This window comes from Mustela lutreola, chromosome 1, assembly GCF_030435805.1.
Source record: "Mustela lutreola isolate mMusLut2 chromosome 1, mMusLut2.pri, whole genome shotgun sequence".
In the NCBI taxonomy this organism is placed as follows: domain Eukaryota; kingdom Metazoa; phylum Chordata; class Mammalia; order Carnivora; family Mustelidae; genus Mustela; species Mustela lutreola.
The window spans coordinates 272,457,164-272,478,061 of NC_081290.1; the positions used below are offsets into that span (position 1 = coordinate 272,457,164).

General features: G+C 38.0%; 1 protein-coding gene across 7 annotated transcripts in view; it reads left to right on the forward strand.

The window, feature by feature from the left end:
• CSTPP1 (centriolar satellite-associated tubulin polyglutamylase complex regulator 1) overlaps positions 1–20,898 on the forward strand; it is a 190,542-nt gene that overhangs the window by 57,571 nt on the left and 112,073 nt on the right. For 3 of the 7 annotated variants that reach the window (XM_059141824.1, XM_059141814.1, XM_059141857.1), the window contains exon 2: positions 10,685–10,876. The exons of the other annotated variants lie outside the window; for them this stretch is intronic. In XM_059141824.1, coding sequence (XP_058997807.1) covers positions 10,685–10,876 — 192 coding nt within the window. The remainder of the gene's footprint in view (positions 1–10,684; positions 10,877–20,898) is intronic. 7 annotated transcript variants of the gene reach the window in all.

Genomic DNA, 20,898 nt, shown 5'->3' on the forward strand with positions numbered 1-20,898 from the left:
AACAGACAAGAAATCCCAACTTTTGTGGAATTTCCATTCTGACATTAGCTTTCATTCTGAAACAATATTTTACCTTTTTCCCCCTCTTGTAATAATTTTAGACTTACAAAAAAGGTGGTAAAAATAGCATAGGGGTGCCTGCGTGGCTCAATCAGTTAAGTGTCTCACTCTTGATCTCAGCTCTCATCTTGGTATCAGGGTTGTGAGTTGGAGCCCAATGCTGAGCGTGGAGCCTACTTAAAAAAAAAAAAAAAAAAAAAAAAACAAGAACAAGAACAAGAACAACAAAACCACATAGTCTCCATTTGTCTTTCACCCAACTTCTACTAATGTTAGCATCTTCTAAAACCATAGTATAATTATGAAAATCAGTTAATTGAAAACTATTATCTACCTAGAGACATTATCGGAATTTCACCTTCATTTTTGAAGGGTAGTTTTTTCTGGTATAAGTTCTAGGTTGGCAGCTACTGTCTTTTAGTGCTTTGAAGACACTGTTCCATTTTCTTCTGGTTTCCACAGTTTCTGTTGAGAAGTCAGCTATCTGTCATTCTTACACCTTTGAAGAATAATCTGTTCTTGTCTCTGGCTACTTTTTGGATATTTTTCATTGGTCTTTGGTTTTTGGTAGTTTTACTATAATGTATCTAGGTTTGTTTTTCTTTATATTTAAACCCCTTCATGTTCTTGGTACTTCTTGAACCTGTAACTTGATGTCTTTTATCAGTTTTGAAAGTTCTTAATCTTTAGCTTTTCAGACTTGCTTCTGTTTCACTGTCTTTACTCCTGGGATTCCAGTTACACAAACTTTAGACTTTTTCATGGTATCCTCTCTTATGAACTTTTCTGCATTCTTTATCATTTTTATCTTATGTGCTTTCTTCTAGATATTTTTTCTGACCTATTTGCAGTGCATTAATTCTCTTTCATTTTGTGTAATTTGCTGTTAAACCCATGTACTGAGTTCTTAATTCCAATTATTGTCTTATTTTTGTTTTTGTGTTTTTTTATATCTTACCATGACACTTTTAATGTTTTATTTTTTATTTTATTTTATTTTTAAAAGATGTTATTTATTTTACAGAGAGAGGGACAGAAAGAGAGGGAACACAAGCAGGGAGAGTAGGAGAGAGAGAAACAGGCTTCCCACTGAGCAGGGGGCCCAATGCAGGGCTTGATCCCATATCCCTGGGATCATAACCTGAGCCGAAGGGAGACATTTAACAACTTAGCCACCCAGTCACCCCAGTCTGTCTGTTTTATATATAAAGGAGAAAAAAAAAAAAAAGAAGTTGCAAGCTAGGGAAACGATGAATGTTGAAAGTGAGTTTGAAAAACCTTAAGATTTGTTTACTAGTGTGTCTCATGTTTCTCTTAGTCTTGCCTCCCATAGTGTACCTTTATTTTTCTTTTTTATTTCCAGTAGCAAAGAAGATTTTAATTAACTTTGCTTTCTTCTATAGTTTATTATAAAAATTTTATATAGCTTAAATATGCCTTTTGGTTTGTTTTTTAAAGACTTTTGTTTTAAGAGTAGGTTTAGGTTGACAGCAAAATTAAGAAGAAGGTAGAGATTTCCTATGTATCTCATGCTGCCAGAATTCAAAGCAACAGTTATTTTTATTATCATTACCAGCATTCCCTATATTTGGTATATTTGGTTACAACTGATGAACCTACGTTGACATATCATCATCACCCAAAGTTCATAGTTTACCTTAGTATTCACTTGGTATTTTATATTCTATGGGTTTAGATAGATATCTAATGATATAACCATCATTGTGCTATCATATGGAGTATTTTCATTGCTCTAAAAATTATCTGTGTTCTTCCTGTTTATCCCTTCTTCCCAACCAATTCCTAGTGACCACTGTCCTTTTTACTGTCTTCATAGTTTTGCCTTTTCTAGATGTTATATAGTTGGAATCATACATAGCTTTTATATAGTTGGAATCATATATAGTTTTTCGAATTATTTTACTTTTTTTTAAGGATTCACTTATTTATTTGAGAGAGAGAGAGAAAGCAGAAGCAGGAGAGGGAAAGAGAGAGAGAGAGCCTCAAGTAGACTCCACAATGAGCATGGAACCTAACATAGGGCTTGATCTCATGACGCTGACATCACAACCCAAGCTAAAACCAAGAATTGGACACTTAACCATCTGCGCCACCCAGGCATCCCATTCACATATTGTATTTTTTTAATTAAAAGATTTTATTTTAAAGTAATCTTTGCACCCAATGTGGGGCTCAAACTCACAACCCTGAGATCAAGAGTTACATGTTATACTGACTGGCTAACCAGGTGTCCCACATTTATTGCATTTTTTAGTTCAAGAATTACCATTCAGGGTCTTTTTTAATGGTTCTTTACTAATTCTTATTCTTCGTTTTCTTGAACATAGTAAAACGAGATTATTTAAAAGTCCATAATTCAAAATCTGGATTCCTTATGGGTATGTGTCTGTATCTGTCTATTTTCTATTCTGTCTCTTGGCTCTTTATTCCATTGTCGTAAATTATAGTATGCTTTTTTCTCCTTAGCTCTGAGTGTTGTATATTGTATATGAAAAATTATAGAGATAGTATAAAGCCTAGAATGCTATTATCTTTCTTCAGAGAGGATTTACATTTGCTTCGGCAGATGGCCTGAGCACGAGCAATCCTGGATTACCTCAATTCGGTTAGGGCTTGAAATAATTTGAAGCTAGGTGTAAGTATCAGGGAGGGCTGTTCTGTTTCTAGGTATGTCTTTTAGGGTGCCAAGCAGAGCCTTAAGGATACACCACAGTCCCTTTATCCAGCTTGGGTGGGTCCTGAGCTCCAGTTTTTTGACCACCAAGCATCAAGAGTCATTTGAAAATTCAGGATCTTAACATTAATTCAAAACTATTACCTGTTCAATCTATCAACTGTCTCTTTCAGGACTGGCAGAAGCCCCTGAAACGACTAGTGAGTGTAATAATATCTTATTTTTGAAATGGTGATGAGTACAAACGATACTGTGAGATATTTGGGACAACTTTAGGGTTATATGAAAATATCTGAGGTTTCTGTTACCAACAAAAATCACATGTACTGCTAATTCTACTATGTTTATATTCATAACTGAAGGAAATGATAAATTCCAGTTAATGGTTTGTAAAGCTAAGGATGTAAATTTTTTCCCTGTACAAATTTGTGGATCCTTTGAATTCAATCCATGGACTCTTCCATTTAGAATTCCTTTTTATGGGGAAAAGTGGCACCAAATGCTAGGCTGACCTCTTTGGGTTTTATTCTCCTTTCAAAACTTGCCCTTGTCATTCTTCATTTGCCTCAGTGGCTCTCTGATACTTCAAACAGATGCTTTTAATAATTCATTTACTTTTTCTCAAGCCAGAAAGTTTAGTCTAAATTACCTACTCTATCTTTATTGTAAGAGGAAGTTATTTTGGAACTTTTGTTTTGGAGGAATGTAATTATATTAGCATGAGTAGAAAATATCATACACAGGAAGAGGTCACGAAAGGGTCTAACTTGACTTGTGGAGGACTAGTACATGTTGAAAAGCAACAAACAAGAAATGTATAATTTATAAATGTATAAATGTATAATTAAGATAGGGCCAGTTTGTGGAAGGCTCATTTATGTTGAAATAAGAAGAAAGACAAAAAAATGAAAGACAGCACCTTGTAAACACTAAGAAATAAACTCATTGCCTGGTCTTCTTTTAATTTTTAAAATTTGTTAACTGTTTATTAAGTACCTACTATGTGCCAGTCTGTGTGCCAGATATGATCCTCGAGGAATTCATTATCATTCTCATGGGAGGCAAAAATAATGGCAGTTTCATACCAGAAAAACACTGTTGTTCTTTAGTGTGGACCTACTATATGTTGGATACCATGCTAGTGACGGGTGCAAGATGAGTAAACCAGTTGAACTCAAGGAACTTATGAATTCAAGGGGAAAATCAGACATAAGCATAACTATTAGGATTCTACTAAATACATGCCAAGTAGAATTTCAGGCAGCATGTTTTAGGATAAGCAAAAGGAGGGATTTACTCTATGAATTTTAAGTAAAACTTCATGAAAGAAATAGTATTTCAAGTGGTCCTTAGATGAATAATATAGAATGGGAACTGAACAAGTAGGACATTTTTAGCCAAGGGAACAGCATGAGCCAGGGCACAGAGGTTTTGTGTCTTCAGAGAATGACAAAAGGTCTATGGTCCATGCTTTAGTCCATTCGACCTCCTGTAACAAACTGTCATGGACTAAGTGACTTATAAATAACAGAAATTTATTTCTCACAGTTCTGGAGGCTGGAAGTCCAAGATCAAGGCTTTGGCAGACTCCTTATCTGTGAAGAGCCCACTTTCTGGTTCATAGATGGCCTTCCTTTCTTTGTATACTCACACAGCCGAAGGGTCAAGAGACCTTTCCTGGGCCTCTTTCATAATGGCAAGAATCTCATTCATGAGGGCTCCAATCTTATGACTTAATCACCTCCCAGAGGCCCCACCCCAAATACCATCCCATTGAGGATTAGGTTTCAGTATGGGACTTGAAAGAGACACAACCATTCAGTCATTCAGTCTGTAGCAGTGAGGTAATAGAGCTCAGGGCGATATGTAAGTGAGGGGTTACAAGGAGGGTTTGGTCACGGAAGTTTTCTACTCTATACACCTGGTATGGTATTGGTGCCATTGACTAAGATTATTTAATTAAGGAAATATTTCTTACATAGCCATCTATGCCAGGGTTTATGACAGCTGCTGGGGAAACAGTGATTAAGAAAGCATGGTCTCTACCTTGAGTGTACTCACAGTCAAGTAAGTCAATAATTAAACAACTTGTGATACGAGGCTCAAGGTGTTAAGAATGTCGGGAGGAAGAATATCTTAATTAAGCTTGAGGGATGAGGAAGAGTGTCACAGAACAGATGGCCCTCTAAGCTGGATAGTCTTCATATAATTTATTTATTTATTTAAATTAAGGTTATATGTGCATACAGTGTAAAGAATAAAATAGTTCTGTAAGTATTGTTAAAAAAAAAGAAAGAAAGAAAGAAAAAGGCATTACCCCAACTCCTAATTTAGTTTCCCATTCCTTAGAGGTAACCACTTTCAACTTCTTTGAGTAACTTGTTTGACATTTATTTCTGTATCTCTAAATTACTTACATTGCTACTTCATTTTTTTTTGAAAATCAGGCATTATCTCTTGACTTCCCATTGTGTGAAGTGTGAATCTATTTCTCTTTAACACAATTACATGCATATGTAATTCTATTTACTCTCCAACCTCATGATAAATATATATACATATATATAATCTTAATTATATATATGTAATATAATTATATATATATACAATCTTAATATTATATATAAAGATTTTGGCTATATCAATATTCTATTTGGTTATATCAATATTTACTATTTATAACTATATAAACACTATTGACACTTGAACTAAGTTGCACAATCTTCTCACTCCTGAGACTACCTCTTTTCTTCTTGTTTGGTTAATTTTTATAAACTTATCACTAATTTATCTCCAAACTCTACCCAACTGAATAAATTGCCTTTCTGGTACTTGCTATTTATTTTCCATTTGCCCCTGCACATCCACTCTCCACATTATGCTGGAGGGCTGATCTGTATAGACTTTAATCCATAGATTCTCTTGCCCTGTGGCTTCCCAATTGGGTTAAAGTGGGAGACTGAAGGGCAGGAGGAGACTGGGTGAGCTTGGGGGTATTTAGTCTCTCCCTACCAGTTTGCTGTGGGTTGAAGTTGGCTCTGTTCCTTTACTGAAGTTCACAGCTTAGGTTAGATGGTCTCTACTCTTCCTATATTCAAGAAGCCACTCCTTCCACTTGTGTCTTAAGGCCTGGGATCACACCAGATCTTAACTATTGTTAGTTTCTGGGTAACCCACTTTCTCTTAACCTTTTCCAGATCTTTGTAAATATTCTCTTTTTACAGTTTTCCTCAGCTACCCTTCTTAAATATATTATCAGTTAACTGCCAGGACTCTGAAGCAAGTACAATGATATTTTTTTGTACTGATTAATTCTCTCAGTTTTATCTTCTTAAAGAAGTCCCTCCTTGAATTTTCTGACCTGCTTTATCTGTATTATTTTATCCCTATGCCTGCTTTATAGTAGCATTCTCTGGACTTTCTCTCATCCTTGTTTTTGATGTACTCATTTAAAAACAAGACCTCATACTCTTTGACACTCTTTCCTTTGAGAAGTAAAGTCTATGTCCTTTCCCCTTGAATATGAATCTAATAGAAGTAATACTATGTGAACTTTTTTCTTTCTTCTTTCTTTCTTTCTTTTTTTTTTTTTTCCAAAAAGGGAGAGTGAGAGGGGGCGGGAGAAATGTAAGGAGGGGGAGGGGCAAAAGGAGAGAGAGAATCTCAAGCAGGCTCCACACCCAGCACAGAGCCCAATGTGGGCTCAGTTTCACAACCCTGAGATCATGACCTGAGCCAAAATCAAGAGTTGGATGCTTAGCCAACTGAGCCACCTACAGTTCCCAACTCTGTGTCTTGGTCTCTGGGAACTTAGTTTTCAGACATTGCCCCTGAGGAGACTCTTTTTTAATAACCAGTTGCCAAGAAGCCCAACCACAAATTTGGTTTTCAGGCCTAAGTGTCCAACATGTGAAGGAAGAAGCTTCCAGATAATTCTTATTTTTTGTGCAGTTTTTTGTGCAGTAACAAAAAACCTAAAACATGTCATTAGCTTTGAGACCAGTCAACAGGTGGAAACCAGAAGGACTTTGAAAAGCCTGACAGTGGAAGTCTGATGGGCTTCAAGGAGACCATCAGTGAAGGCTTAACAGAGAGTGAGGAAAATGTTAGTTGGAGGTAAGAGGACCCTTATTATGTAATGACAGAAAGTTTGGCAATACTATCATTTTTGGTAATGTGAAAAATAGGAAATCTACATAGTGAGTATGACGATCCTACCTGTGGAGATTTCTGGGCTGGTTATCTTTTTCTAATTACCTACAATAAAATGTGAGAGAGATGAACTAAAGAATGGACTATTTTGTTTTCAGGTGAAATTTAGAGGTAATATAGAGAGCTCAGGACAGTCTTTCTAACCAGCAGAAAGTATTCAAAGTAAGGAAGTGCTTCAGGATAAAGATCAAATCTAAAGTGCTGGCAAAGAAATGTAGTCCAAGGGTAAAGATGAACCCTTTGTTAAAAATCTCAGCAAGGGGACGCCTGGGTGGCTCAGTTGGTTAAGCAGCTGCCTTCGGCTCAGGTCATGATCCCAGCATCCTGGGATCGAGTCCCACATCGGGCTCCTTGCTCAGCAGGGAGCCTGCTTCTCCCTCTGCCTCTGCCTGCCATTCTGTCTGCCTGTGTTCGCTCTCTCCCTCTCTCTCTCTCTGATAAAAAAAAAAAAAAAAATCTCAGCAAGATTGCTGGGTGGAGCCTTATGGACTTCACCTTCTTCTTCTTCTTTTTTTCCCCCCACCCATACATTCTTTCAGATGTACTAGAGGCCTAAGGATCTAAGAGCAGCAGGCTCATAGGGAACCCAGATAGGGAAGTGCCAGTCTCAAAGAGGTTTGTGGATAAATCTTCTGTCCAATGGAGTAAACCCCAATAAAGTTAATAGAAAAACCTCAGCATCCTTTCCCCCTAGTTTTTTGTTTTGGTTTTTGGTGGTTTTTTGGTAAACATATAATTTATTATTAGCTCCAGGGGTACAGGTCTGTGAATCGTCAGGCTTACACACTTCACAGCACTCACCGTAGCACATACCCTCCCCAGTGTCCATAACCCAACCACCCTCTCCCTCAACATCATTTTTAAGAGAATTATATCTGTGGAGGCCCCACTAACTTGGGCTAAAGAAGACATAAATAATGTAAAATTAAAAGTGGCCCCTAGACTTCTATGGGCAAGAAGCAAGCTGAGAAAGCTATTCAGCTGCAAACTGAGACTATGATTTATGAAAATATAAGTATGATTCAGAAGAATGAAACCGAAAGCCCAGAGTACAGAGTCAAAAGTCATGGGAAGTCATTATCAGGGAGAGGTACTAGGCTCAAATCATGGAAATGAGACATGTGGGTGGGTGGATTTCAGAATTGCAACGGACCAACAGTTGCTATATTGCCTCTCATTCTCCCTCTTTTTGGTTGGAAGTTTATTGTGGTTATCCTATCACTGTATTACCCTTGTACATACTGGGTGTGTAGGAGCATATAACTTCTCTCTTTAGTTTACAGGCGTTTAGAATGAGGAATTATACAGGAGCTGTACCCAAGAAATTGCACTGGAGGCACTTCATTGGAATTGATTTATGTCAAGATCTAGAGTTTATGTTGATGCTAAAATGGAATTAGACTTTGGGTGTTTCGGTGGGGAGTGTATTTTGCATTTGTAAGGAATATAAATTGTTATGGCCAGAGGGCAACTGTGGGTGATTCTATTTCCCAAAGATAGCTGTACCCAATATCTCCTATCCTACATGATCTTCTACAAAGTGACCTTGCCATGTGCCCATGGTGTGTGCCTTGGTGTGCACATATATTCATTCATTGTGCTAGACTTTTAATCTGAGGACTCATGCCTTTCCATTCCAAGAAATTTTCTCCAATATTTTTCCCTCCATTTTCTCTGTTCTTTCAAACCTCTTGTCTACATACATATATACCCATAGATACATAGTTTTATATAAATTGTATCATACCACACATGCTGTTCTGCATAATTTTTATTTTTCAGATTATATCGGCTGTATATCCTTTAAGATCTATAACATAATTGACATTTAATATTTATCAATCGATGTGGCATCTAAACATACCTACCCAATCGTTACACTGATATATAGAGAATCTTTAAGCTCTTTCTTATACCTGTAAGTGGCCCACACATCAGATAAAAACTTTTTAGACTGTGTGTCCCAGTGTGGACTTCCGAAAATATGGTTACCATATGCTAAGACATGAGTTGGGGAATCAGCTTAGTGTTTGGTGCTCTCCACTGTTCATCCTTCCTTTCCTATATGATGACTCCTTCTTAAATGAAGGAGTCTACATTCTGGACAGTCATTTAAAATTGCAATATTTTATGGAAACAATTATCTCTAATGACTTTTGTAAAAATAGTATCTTTCTTTTGGGGTCTGAAGCTGAGTGGTGATGCAAGATTTCTTTTCCTAGGAATCCAGACCTTCTCTTTAATCAGCAAACCCCTTTAATTTGCTAAAGATCAGTTTAGTGCCCTGTTGACCATTCAGTGGAACAAGAGTGTTAGAGAGAGATCCCTTGTGTTTTTTCTTTAGCTGTAAATTCCATCAAGCTAGCCCATTAATTGCAGTGGATGGGAACTGGAGAGCTGTTCATTTGGCAGTTAGCAAAGGGTGGTAGAAGAAAGAAAAATATCTCTGATATTTTTGCTTAGGGATTTGGGAATTCAGAATTCAGTTAGAGATAACTAGATTAATGTGTTTAAATACTTCGAGTCACTTTAAATCATTCCTTGTTTTGTAACATACTAACAAGATCTTAGAAGTGGTTAAAACAGTGTTTGGGAAATTCTTTTGTGGATTAGGATCCTCCAAAAGCATCATCTGTTAATGAGCAGATTGTTTAGGTGATAGATAAGCAAACATAGATTAGCTAATAGAGTAAGAAGTCCTGTGTCCTGTGGTTACCTCTCTGTATCTGAGAAGGGGTATCATTTGTAGGCAAGAGGCAGTTTCTTTGGGGTCCACTGTCTCTGTTCTACAGAGCCATTTTTTTTTTTTTTTTAAATCCCATCCTAAAGGTAATAAGAACATGTAGTGGCACTAGATGGTATTCATCAGTTTAGGATGTTGACATGTTAGATTGTATAAAACAAGGCAGAAAGGATTACTTTTTGCCAGCTGCATCATTTCTGGCAAGAGCTTACTATGTTCCTGCTTGTTTTGCTGTCATTGTTGTTAACCCATTAGAGAAACTAACCACTATTTTGGTTCCAGCCAAATCTTTGTCATCACTGGCCTAAAAACCTCTTGGGGACCAAAGAGCACCTGGCCATTCTGAAAGCCTCTCTCCTCGGTGATCGATGCTCATCTCTGCGGGCTCCCCAAAGCCCTCCTCCCTTTTTCCCGAAGCACCTTCAAGCATTTCTGCATGGCTACCCACTCACGCTCTTCTATTGTACCTCCTCCTCCTGCCTTACTGAATGCTGGATTTCCCAGCTCACAACTCTTAAGAAGGAGCTTTATTTCAGAGTAGAAAGGGGCCCCCATATGTGGCCTATTATATCCATATCAACTTGCTTACCCTTTTCAAACAGCTATTGTCTTTTAATAGGGTCCTGCCTGGCAGGGGGAGTCCTTAATTCTTGCCATATAAGAATGGGCAGCTTGAGTTACAGCGAACTGCAGTTTCGTGCTCTGATCAAAAGGCCTCTGTTGTTTTTAGGGTTTTTTTTTTTTTCTTTTTCCCTCCCTCTCTCTCTCTCTTTCTATATCCTGGGCTAATAATTCAGCACAGCAAGGTCATTACAAGCTTTGAATTGAGAGTTGAGAGTGTTAAATTACTGACCTAGAATAAAAGAGATCTGGGGGGCTCTCAAGAAAGATAAAGGGATTCCGGCTAGTGAAGTGCAAGCCCAGCAACCTCACTTCTTAACAATATTCTTTTTTTTAATCCTCTCTGTCTCCAGAAGTCTTTTCCGGGACAAGGAAAGATCTCCTGCCAGAGAAATTAGGTTAGGAACTCAGCAGCATCTTCAGAGAGCCATGGCCCAAGTGCTGGCAACTCTCGAGGCCTGTGTAGCTGTCCTTTCATCTCCCCACCTAGTCGGTACTTCACACTCAGCCACCTCCCTCCCCCAGCCTGTCTGGTCCTTGACCATGTAAGTCAAATATAAGTGCTATTTCAGCTGAAAGGTTCTGTCTCACGCAGGATTTCAGACATGTGAAAAACTGACCACTTGGGTTTCAAAATATCTTAAAAGTAGGGTATTGTCTCATCAAAAGCTGCTTCCATTCCATTTATATTTTGTAAATAACCTTTGTCTGGTCCTACCATACCTTAACAAGAAGAACATTACCCCGTTGTGACTGAATGTGACACCTTCACTCTACGCTATTGGGTCTTCTTCATGCTTGGCCCAAAGTATTATCTCCCATGTATCCTTTGCCCCATAATCTCCTAAAGCCAAGCACCATCTCTGGAAAATACCGACTTCCTATGTCTCCTATTTTTAGAAAAGCCCCTGAAATCAACCATCACAGATTTCTACTGGGCAAAGTAATAATAATAGCTGATAGTCCTTGAATGTGCCAGGCATTATACAACATGCATTATCATCACATATAATCATCTTTGGCAACTTTCATTCCTGTTACAGTCTTGTAGATAAAATAACTGAGGCACATAATGGTTAAGTACCTGGCCCAAAGTCACAAAAGTAGTAAGTGGCAGAATCAGTCCCAGAGGAGTGCTGCTTGAATTTCAACGTGCGTGTGAACCACATGGAGTCTTGTTAAAATGCCGAATCAGTTTTAGTAGGTCTGAGATGGGGCCGAGATTCTGGTTTCTAACAGGCTTCTAAGTGATGCCACTGCTGCTGTCTTTGGTCCATTCTTCCAGTAGCAAAGCCGTAGTCATTCTTACTTCAGAATCATTCTAATAAAATATTTTAGTTATACTTTCCAACCACTCATTCTTCAGACAATCCTATAAATATACATATGAGGTGTTTGACACCAATATCTTCATTTATTTCTGGTAAATTTATTATGGTAAAATATACACAACAAAATAACCATTTCAATTATTTTTAAGCGTACAGTTCTGTGGCATCAAGTACGCTAACACTTTTCTGCATCTATCACCATCATCTATCCAGAACTTCCTCATCTTCTCAAACTGAAATTGTACTTGTTAAACACTGACTCCCCAATCGCATCAACTAGAGAATTAGGAAGTTTCAGATGTAAAAAGGGGAAAGACTAGAATGTACCCTGTGTAACACTGGAATTGAACCAATGTTCTCATGGATTTTAATATATGTAGATATCTAGATGTATAGAAATGAATCTAGGTGTGTGTATGTGTGTGTATGCACACATGCAGAGTGTGTATACATAAATCTTCCTTTGTCTTCACCCTGACTCTGGGAGAGCCTAGAAGCAATGACACATTTGGAGCACATCTAGCATTCACCTAAGTTTTTAAACAGTCCTCTAACTGGGGTGCCTGGGTGACTCAGTCATTAGGCATCTGCCTTTGGCTTGGGTCCTCCCGATCCCAGGGTCATTGGATCAAGCCCTGCATTGGGCTCCCTGCTCGGCAGGAAGTCTGCTTTCTCTTCTCGCACTCCCCCTGCTTGTGTTCCTGCTCTTGCTGTCTCTCTCTCTCTCTCTGTCAAATAAATAAATAAAATCTTAAAAAAAAAAAAAAAACAGTCCTCTAATAAAAGCAACTTGGTCTTCTTGGAGAAATGGCTGGCTGTAGGATTGGGTGGGAAAGAACAAGATGAGCCTGGAACATATTTTTCAAATGCAAATAAATGAAACAAGATGGGATTGGGAGGAAGACAAACCATAAGTGACTCTTAATCTCACAAAACAAACTGAGGGTTGCTTGGGGTGGGGGTTGGGAGAAGGGGGGTGTGGTTATGGACATTGGGGAGGGTATGTGCTATGGTAAGTGCTGTGAAGTGTGTAAACCTGGCGATTCAAAGACCTGTACCCCTGGGGATAAAAATATATGTTTATAAAAAAATAATAATAATAAAATAAAAATTAAAAAGATTTAAACAAAAAAGTAAGGAAGTGATCAAAGAATTGTGTGGACATGTCAAAACGACGTAGAAGTCAGTTTGGGGCACCTGGCTGGCTCAGTTGGTAGAGCCTGGGACTCTGGATTTCAGGGCTATGAGCTCAAGCTTCACATTGGGCATAGAGCCTATATACTTACCTACTAAGTAAATAAATAACAGTGGTTCTAGGAGTCATCTTCTTTTTATTCTTGTTTTTCAAGAAAAATCAGGTCAATTTTTCTCAGTTTTAAATAAATACTTTAACAGGGTTAGAAATACTCTTCATAAGGCCTAAAGATTAGGGATGCTTATGTGGCTCATTCAATTAAGTAACGGACTCTTGTTTTGGTTCAAGTTATGATCTTATGATCTCAGTGTCCCAGGATTGGCTGCGTGCACCTCCCCCCCACCCCTCCCCCATCTGCATGTGCTCTCTCTCTCTCAAAAAAAAAAAATTTTTTTTAAATAAGGCCTGTAAATTAGATAACAATATTGTATCAATTTTAATTTTCTGATTTTGATCACTATGCCTTGGTCGTATAAGAGAATTCCTTATTTTTTAGTAAATATATGCTGTATTTAGGGGAAAAGGAGTATCATGTCTACAACTTACTCTTTTAACAGTTCTGAAAAATAGTAAATATATATGTGTGTGTGAGAGAGAGATTAGAGAAGTTTGAGTGAGATCAAATGTAACAAAATACTCACATTTGAATAATCTAGGTGAAGGGTATTCAGGAATCCTGAATCCTGTGCTATTCTTGAAGTTTTCTGTAAATTTGAAATAATGTAGAAATACAAAACAACTGAAATCTCAAGAGGAAAAAACCAAACAACTTAAAGAATGGAAGAACTTACTCAATGAAATTTGAATACTGGTCTTGGAGAAATCTGTTTGAGGTAAACATTATAGTATACATCTGTTTGACCTTTAAAATGTTTTAGGAACACTTTTGTTTGATTTTAGAGGTAAGATTGATACCTATTAAAAAACTTTTTAGTTCAGTTAAATACAATGAAAAAGCAAGAACATGCATTTTTATGCAGGTAGAAAATTTGTTTTGGATTTCTGGTCATAATGGCTAGCAGTGCTTATGATTTGGCTTTCTTATCCATTACAGACACATGGTAATACATAAAATTTTCTGAAGAGAAAATGTAAAGAACATAGCCATTTTATAAAATCAGTGTAAATTCATCCATGGGCGAGAAACCAAACAAACCACAATGCTAATGGGGCTAAAACCACAGGCCTCTTGTGTTCTGGGTTCAGAAGCAAGCACAGGAAACTGAGAGTTCATTTCTTAAGGAATAGTAAAGGCAGGAGATTTTTTTTTTTTTTTAAATTATGACTGCTACCTGGAAAATGGCTTATATAAAACATGGGTCTCTGAAAAGAAGCAACCCTACAACCCAGGATGAGTAGTCTGAGCTACTCAAGGTTCAGTGACAGTCTCTGTGATATCCCCAATATCATTAGGAATGGAGCATTAACTCACCCAATATCCGATCTGGTCCTAGACTAGGATCTGTCCCCAGTAGAGAGTAAGGGATTGAGTAACTGGAGACAGTGATAACCTCTCACTTAAGGGGAGTCTACACGCTGAAATTCCAAAATATGTGAGAACAACTAATGCTAAGAAAGAGCCAACAATTGAAATAGAAATTTTCTCCAGAGAAAATATGACTAAATATTTTAGTTGAATTTGAAATAAAGTTTAAGATCCTCAGGGACATAATAAAAGGAATGGTCATCATTAAAAAAAGAGAACAACTGAATTATTTGTGTTTTGGGTGTTGAGTTGTATAAGTTCTTTATATGTTTTGGACACTAATCCTTTATCAGATACATCATTTGCAAATATCTCCTCCCATTCTGTAGGTTGCCTTTAGTTTGGTTGATTGTTTCCCTTGCTGTGCAGAAGTCTTTTATTTTGATGAAGTCCCAGTTGTTTATTATTGCTTTTGTTTCCCTTGCCTCAAGTACCATATCTAGTAAGAAATTGTTACGGCTGACATCAGAGGTTGCTACCTGTGTTCTCCTCTAGGATTTTAATGTTTCCTGTCTCACATTTAGGTCTTTAATCCACTTTGAATTTATTTTTGTGTGTGGTGTAAGAAAGTGGTCCGATTTCATTCTTCTGCATGTTGCTGTCCAGTTTCCCAACACAATTTGTTGAAGAGGCTGCCTTTTTCCATTGGTTAATCTTCCCTGCTTTGCCAAAGATTAATTGACCAGAATTGTGGGTTCATTTCTGGGTTTTCTATTCTGCTCCACTGAGCTATCTATTTTTGTGCCAGTACCATATTGAATTGATCACTACAGGTTTGTCATATAACTCGAAGTCCAGAATTGTAATGCTTCCAGCTTTGCTTTCTTTATTCTTTTCTTTTCTTTTTTTCTTACAGATTTTATTTATTTGTTTATTTGACAGAGAGTGGGAGCAAGAAAGGGAACTCAAGCAGGGGGAGATGGAGAGGGATAAGCAGGTTCCCCACTGTGCAGGGACCCAGACATGGGGCTCCATCCCAGAAAGCCAGGATCATGACCTGAGCCAAGGCAGATGCGTAACCACTGAGCACCCCAGGCACCCCTGCTTTTCTTTTTCAAGATTGCTTTAGCTATACAGGATCTTTTGTGGTTCCATACAAATTTTAGGATTTGTTTGTTTTAGCTCTGTGAAAAATGCTATTGGTATTTTGATAGGGATTACATTAAATGTATAGATTGCTTTGGGTACTATAGACATTTTAACAATATTTGTTCTTCCAGGGGCGCCTGGGTGGCTCAGTCAGTTAAGAGACTGACTCTTGGTTTGGACTCAGGTCGTGATCTCAGGGTGGTGGGTTCTGCTCCTACACTGGGCTCTGCACTCAGCACAGATCTGCTTGCAATTCTTTCCCCTTCTTTCTCCTTCCCCATCTGCTCCTTCCCCTCCTCTTTCTCTAATAAATAGATAAAATCTTTTTATGAACCCAATATTTGTTCTTCTATTCCATGAGCATAGAATGTTTTTCCACTTCTTTTTTTTTTTTTTTAAGATTTTATTTATTTATTTGACAGAGAGAGATCACAAGCAGGCAGAGAGGCAGGCAGAGAGAGAGGAGGAAGCAGGCTCCCTGCTGAGCAGAGAGCCCGATGCGGGGCTCGATCCCAGGACCCTGAGATCATGACCCGAGCCGAAGGCAGCGGCTTAACCACTGAGCCACCCAGGCGCCCCTGTTTTTCCACTTCTTTATGTCCTCTTCAATTTCTTTCATCCATGCTTTATACTTTTCAGAGTACAGATCTTTTACTTCTTCGGTTAGGTTTATTCCTAAGTATCTTATGGGTTTTGGTGCAGTTGTAAATAGGATTGATTCCTTGATTTCTCTTTCTGCTGCTTTATTACTTGTATGTAGAAATGCAATAGATTTCTGTATGTTGATTTTGTATCCTGCCACTTCAGCAAATTCATGTATCAGTTCCAGCAATTTCTTGGTGGGGTCTTTTGGATTTTCCATATAGAGTATCATGTCATCTGCAAATAGTAGAAGTTTGACTTCTTTGCCAACTTAGATGCCTTTTATTTCGTTGTGTTCTCTGATTCTCTGTTACTATGTGTTCTCCATTACTATGTTAAATAATAGTGCTGAGAGTGGGATGGTGCTGAGGGTCCTGGGATTGAGCCCTGCATCAGACTCCAGGCTCAGCCGGGAGCCTGCTTCTCCCTCTGCCTCTGCCTGTTGCTTCCCCTACTTGTGCTCTCTCTTTTTGTCAAATAAATAAATAAATTTTTTTTTTTTTAAATTCGACAGATTAAACTTTAGACCAGACATAAAAGAATAAAGAATTCATCATTTGGAAGATAATACTAAGTACAACACAAAGATAAAAGATGAAAATTATGAAAGGACCCAGAAAATACACCGAGAGGCTACAGTGTACATCTAATGGAAAAGGAAAGGATACAGGGGATGGCAGTGAAGGAATATTTGAAAAGATGCTCTCTGAGATGAAAGGCATAAGTCAGATTAAAGTGTTGCGCAAGCTAAATAAAAATATACCTACATGATAGACACATTGTAAAATCCACAGAACATTGATGATAAAGAAAATAGCTTATATGAATGGTAAGAATGATTAACTCCACGAGGAATGGCAGGAGTTTGACTGATGGCCTCTCGACAGCAGTGATAGATGCCAGATGACACTGGAATAGTATCTTTGAAGTGCTGAGAGAAGATAAATGACAACCCAGATTTCCCGCCTGGTTAAACCATTACTCCAGAGGGCAAATAAAGATATTTTCAAGAAAATGAAAACTGAGAGCATTTACCACCCACAGGCTTTTGTGAAAACAGCAGGTCTGTGAATATTCAGAAATTCATAATTTGAAATCACAAAAAGCATAGAAAACCTGAAGTTGTTTTTGCTGAGCTTTCTGAAAACTCGTTTGGGAGCAAACTTGACCTGGACTTGTTTATGAGGCTGTATTTGGTCTTTATTTAATCTTTTTTTTTTTTTAAATCTTCTTAATGTAAATATATGTTTCACTGTGGAAATTTTACGATGCTTTACTTTTGGGTTTGTTTTGTTTTAAGATTTTATTTATTTATTTGTCAGAGAGTGAGCAGGGAGAGCATCAGGCTGAGGGAGAAGCAGGCTTCCCTCTGAGCAAGGGGCCAGATGCAGGACTCGATCCCAGGACCCTGGGATCATAACCTAAGCCCAAGACAGATGTTTAATCGACAGAGCCATCCAGGCATCCCTCAAACTTCCTAACTTTGAAACTTAATATGAAACTACAGTACTGAAAACAGTATATATTGGCATAAAGGCAGACATATAGACTATTGGAATAGATTAGAGAACCCAGAAACAAACCCTTGTATGTATAGTCAATTGATTTTCAACACGGGTGCTCTTCACTGGGGAAAGGACTACTATTCAACAAGTCTTTCCAGCAAGTGTTGCTGGGGAAACTAGCTATTCACATGCAGAAGAAGGGAGTTAACCCATATCTTATATCTTATATAAAAGTTACCTCAGAGTGCCTGGATGACTCAGTTGGTTAAGCAGTCAGCTCTTGATTTGGGCTCAGGTCAAGGTCTCAGGGTCCTGGGATCAAGCCCTGTGTCAAGCTCCACACTCAGCAAGGAGTATGCTTGAGGAATTCCCCGCCCCCCCCTGCTCCTTACCCTGTTCACTTGCTCTAAAATAAATAAATAAATCTTAAAAAATTAAAAATTAAAATTAACTCAAAATGGATCAAAGATCTACATTTAAGAGCCAAATGTATAAAACTCTGAGAAGAAACAAACCAAATGTCTTTATAGCATTATAATTGACAGTGATTTTATGGTTATCAGAGCACAAGTACAAGGACAAAAGAAAAAAATCGATAAAATGGACTTCATCAAAATTAAGAGCTTTTTGTGCATCAGACTATAGTATCAAGGCAAGAAGACAACCTGCAGAATGAGAGAAGATATTTTCAAGTTATATATCTGATAAGGGATTCACAGCTGGAATATATAATGAACTGCTACAACTCAACAACAAAAAAGTTATTAGTAAATGGGCAAGAGCCTTAAATAGACATTTTTCCAAAGAAAATATACACATGTCCAATAAGTACATGAAAATATGATCAGCACATCATTACTCATTGGTGACATACAAATCAAAACCACAATGAGATACCACTTCACACCTACTACCATGGCTATTTTAAAAAAATAAGAAAATAGAAAAAACACTGGTGAGGATTAGATCTCTTGTGCACTGCTACGAGAAGATAAAACAGGCAGCCACTGGGGAATAGTTTGGTGTTTTCTCAGAAGTTTAAATATACAATTACTATATGACATAGCAGTTCCACTTCTGGGTATATACCCAGAAGAATTGAAAGCAGGATGTTTGAAGAAGAGAAATTTGTGCACCAATGTTCATAGAAGCATTAGTCATAATAGCCAAGAGGTAGAAACAACCCATGTGTTCATCAGCAGATAAATGAATAAACAAATGTGGCATATACGTACAATGACATATTATTCATCCTTAAAAAGGAATGAAATTTGATATAAGCCCAACAAAAACTTAGTGAAATAAGCCAGGGGCACCTGGGTGGCTCAGGTGGTTGGGTTTCCACTCTTAGTTTCAGCTCAGTTCATGGTCTCAGGGTTGTAGGATCAAGCCCCATGTGGGGCTCTGTACTCAGTGTGGAGTTTGCTTGAGATTTTCTCCCTCTTCCTCCTTCCCTGGCCCTTCCTCTGCTTGTGGGTGCATGCTCTCTCTCTCTTTCTCCCTAAAATAAATAAGTAAATGAAATCTTTTTAAAAAAAGAAAAAAGGTGGGGCGCCTGGGTGGCTCAGTGGGTTAAAGCCTCTGCCTTCAGCTCAGGTCATGATCTCAGGGTCCTAGGATCAAGGCCCACATCGGGCTCTGTGCCCAGCAAGGAGCCTGCTTCTCCCTCCCCCTCTGCCTTCCTCTCTGCCTACTTGTGATCTCTCTCTCTGTGTCCAATAAATGAATAAAATCTTTAAAAAAAAAAAAAAGTAGAAAAAAGGGGCACTTGGATGGCTCAGTTGTTTAAACATCTGCCTTTGGCTCAGGTCATGATCTCAGGGTCCTGGGATTGAGCCCCACATCAGGCTCCCTGCTCAGCAGGGAGCCTGCTTCTTTCTCTGCCTCTGTTTCTCCCCCCAACTTATACTTTCTCTCTCTCTCTCAAATAAATAAATAAAATCATAAAAAAAAAAAAAAAGAGAAAGAAGCCAGACACACAAGGGCAAATTTTATACAGCTCCACTTATAAGAGGTACCTAGAATAGACAAATGCATAGAAACAGAGGGTAGAATAGAAGTTACCGAAGTCTGGGAGGAAGGTGGAAGAGGACATTACTTTTTTTGTTGGGGTTAATGATAAAGTTCTGCGAATAGATAATAGTAATGGTTAACTGTTTTGTGAATGTATTTAAGCCACTGAATTGTATACTGCCAGTACTTAAAAGGATAAATATGATGGCTAAAATAGTATTATAAGCATTTTACCATATTTTTTAAAGTTCCTAATTTAAAAGATAGAAGTCAAAATCTAGAAAATAATATCAGAAGAGAAAAGTGCTCATAGATTATTTAGAGTGTGCTTTGGTTCTTGTCTTGCTTTGGACAGTAATAAAAATAACGAATGACTTGACATTCTAAAAAGTGTGTAGCTACTCGCTTGAAAGGATGTATGCATCCATGTATATCGTAGCATTATTTACAGTAACCAAGATATGGAAGCAACCCAAGTGTCCAACAATAGATGAATGGGTAAAGAAGGTATGGTATACGTATACAATGGAATATTACTCAGCCATAAAAAAGAAGTAACTCTTGTCAGAAATTTCTGACAACAAGGATGAACCTATAGGGTACTATGCTAAGTAACTCAGAGAAAAACAAATACCATATGGTTTCAATTAAATGTGGAATCTAAAAAATAAAACAAATGAACAAACACACATGCACTGTTAAGAGTAAGATGGAGTCACTCATGTCAAGCAATGATGCAAGCATTTAAGGGTTCTGAAGCTATCAGATATCACTGAGATCGGCCCAGCTGAAAACACCCCAGAGCTGGTAACTAGGAGAAGCACAGGAGGTCTGAAGGGTCTCAAGATGGATTAAATTCCTTTAAAAAGGGAGTTTGCAGCAAACTGTAGACTCTCCAGACACTGACCCCTCAATGTCCGAGCACTTAAAAAAGGCAACCACTGCTGAAGGCTCTACCTGATTGATCTCTGAACAGAACTGAGATCCTCCATTGTTTGAACAGAATAAGCAGTAAGTTCCAAGAGCTGACCCCGGCTGGACTGAGGCCTTATCTCAACTGCGCACCCACAGACTGACTTTGTTCTCTTACTATCCACCATGTTATCTTGTTCTTTGTGTGACTTAGGTCTTGTGTTTTGCTCTGGGTGCCATGTACGAAGCCAAGTTAATCATATGGTGAAATGACATTGAGTTTGGAATCCTGAACCTGCTTTATAATTATGCTAGCCTTGCTTTAATGACTGAATAAAGCTGGCAGTGTGGAAAGTCATAACTCATGTGTGCATCTTCATAGTGTGCTCGTGAC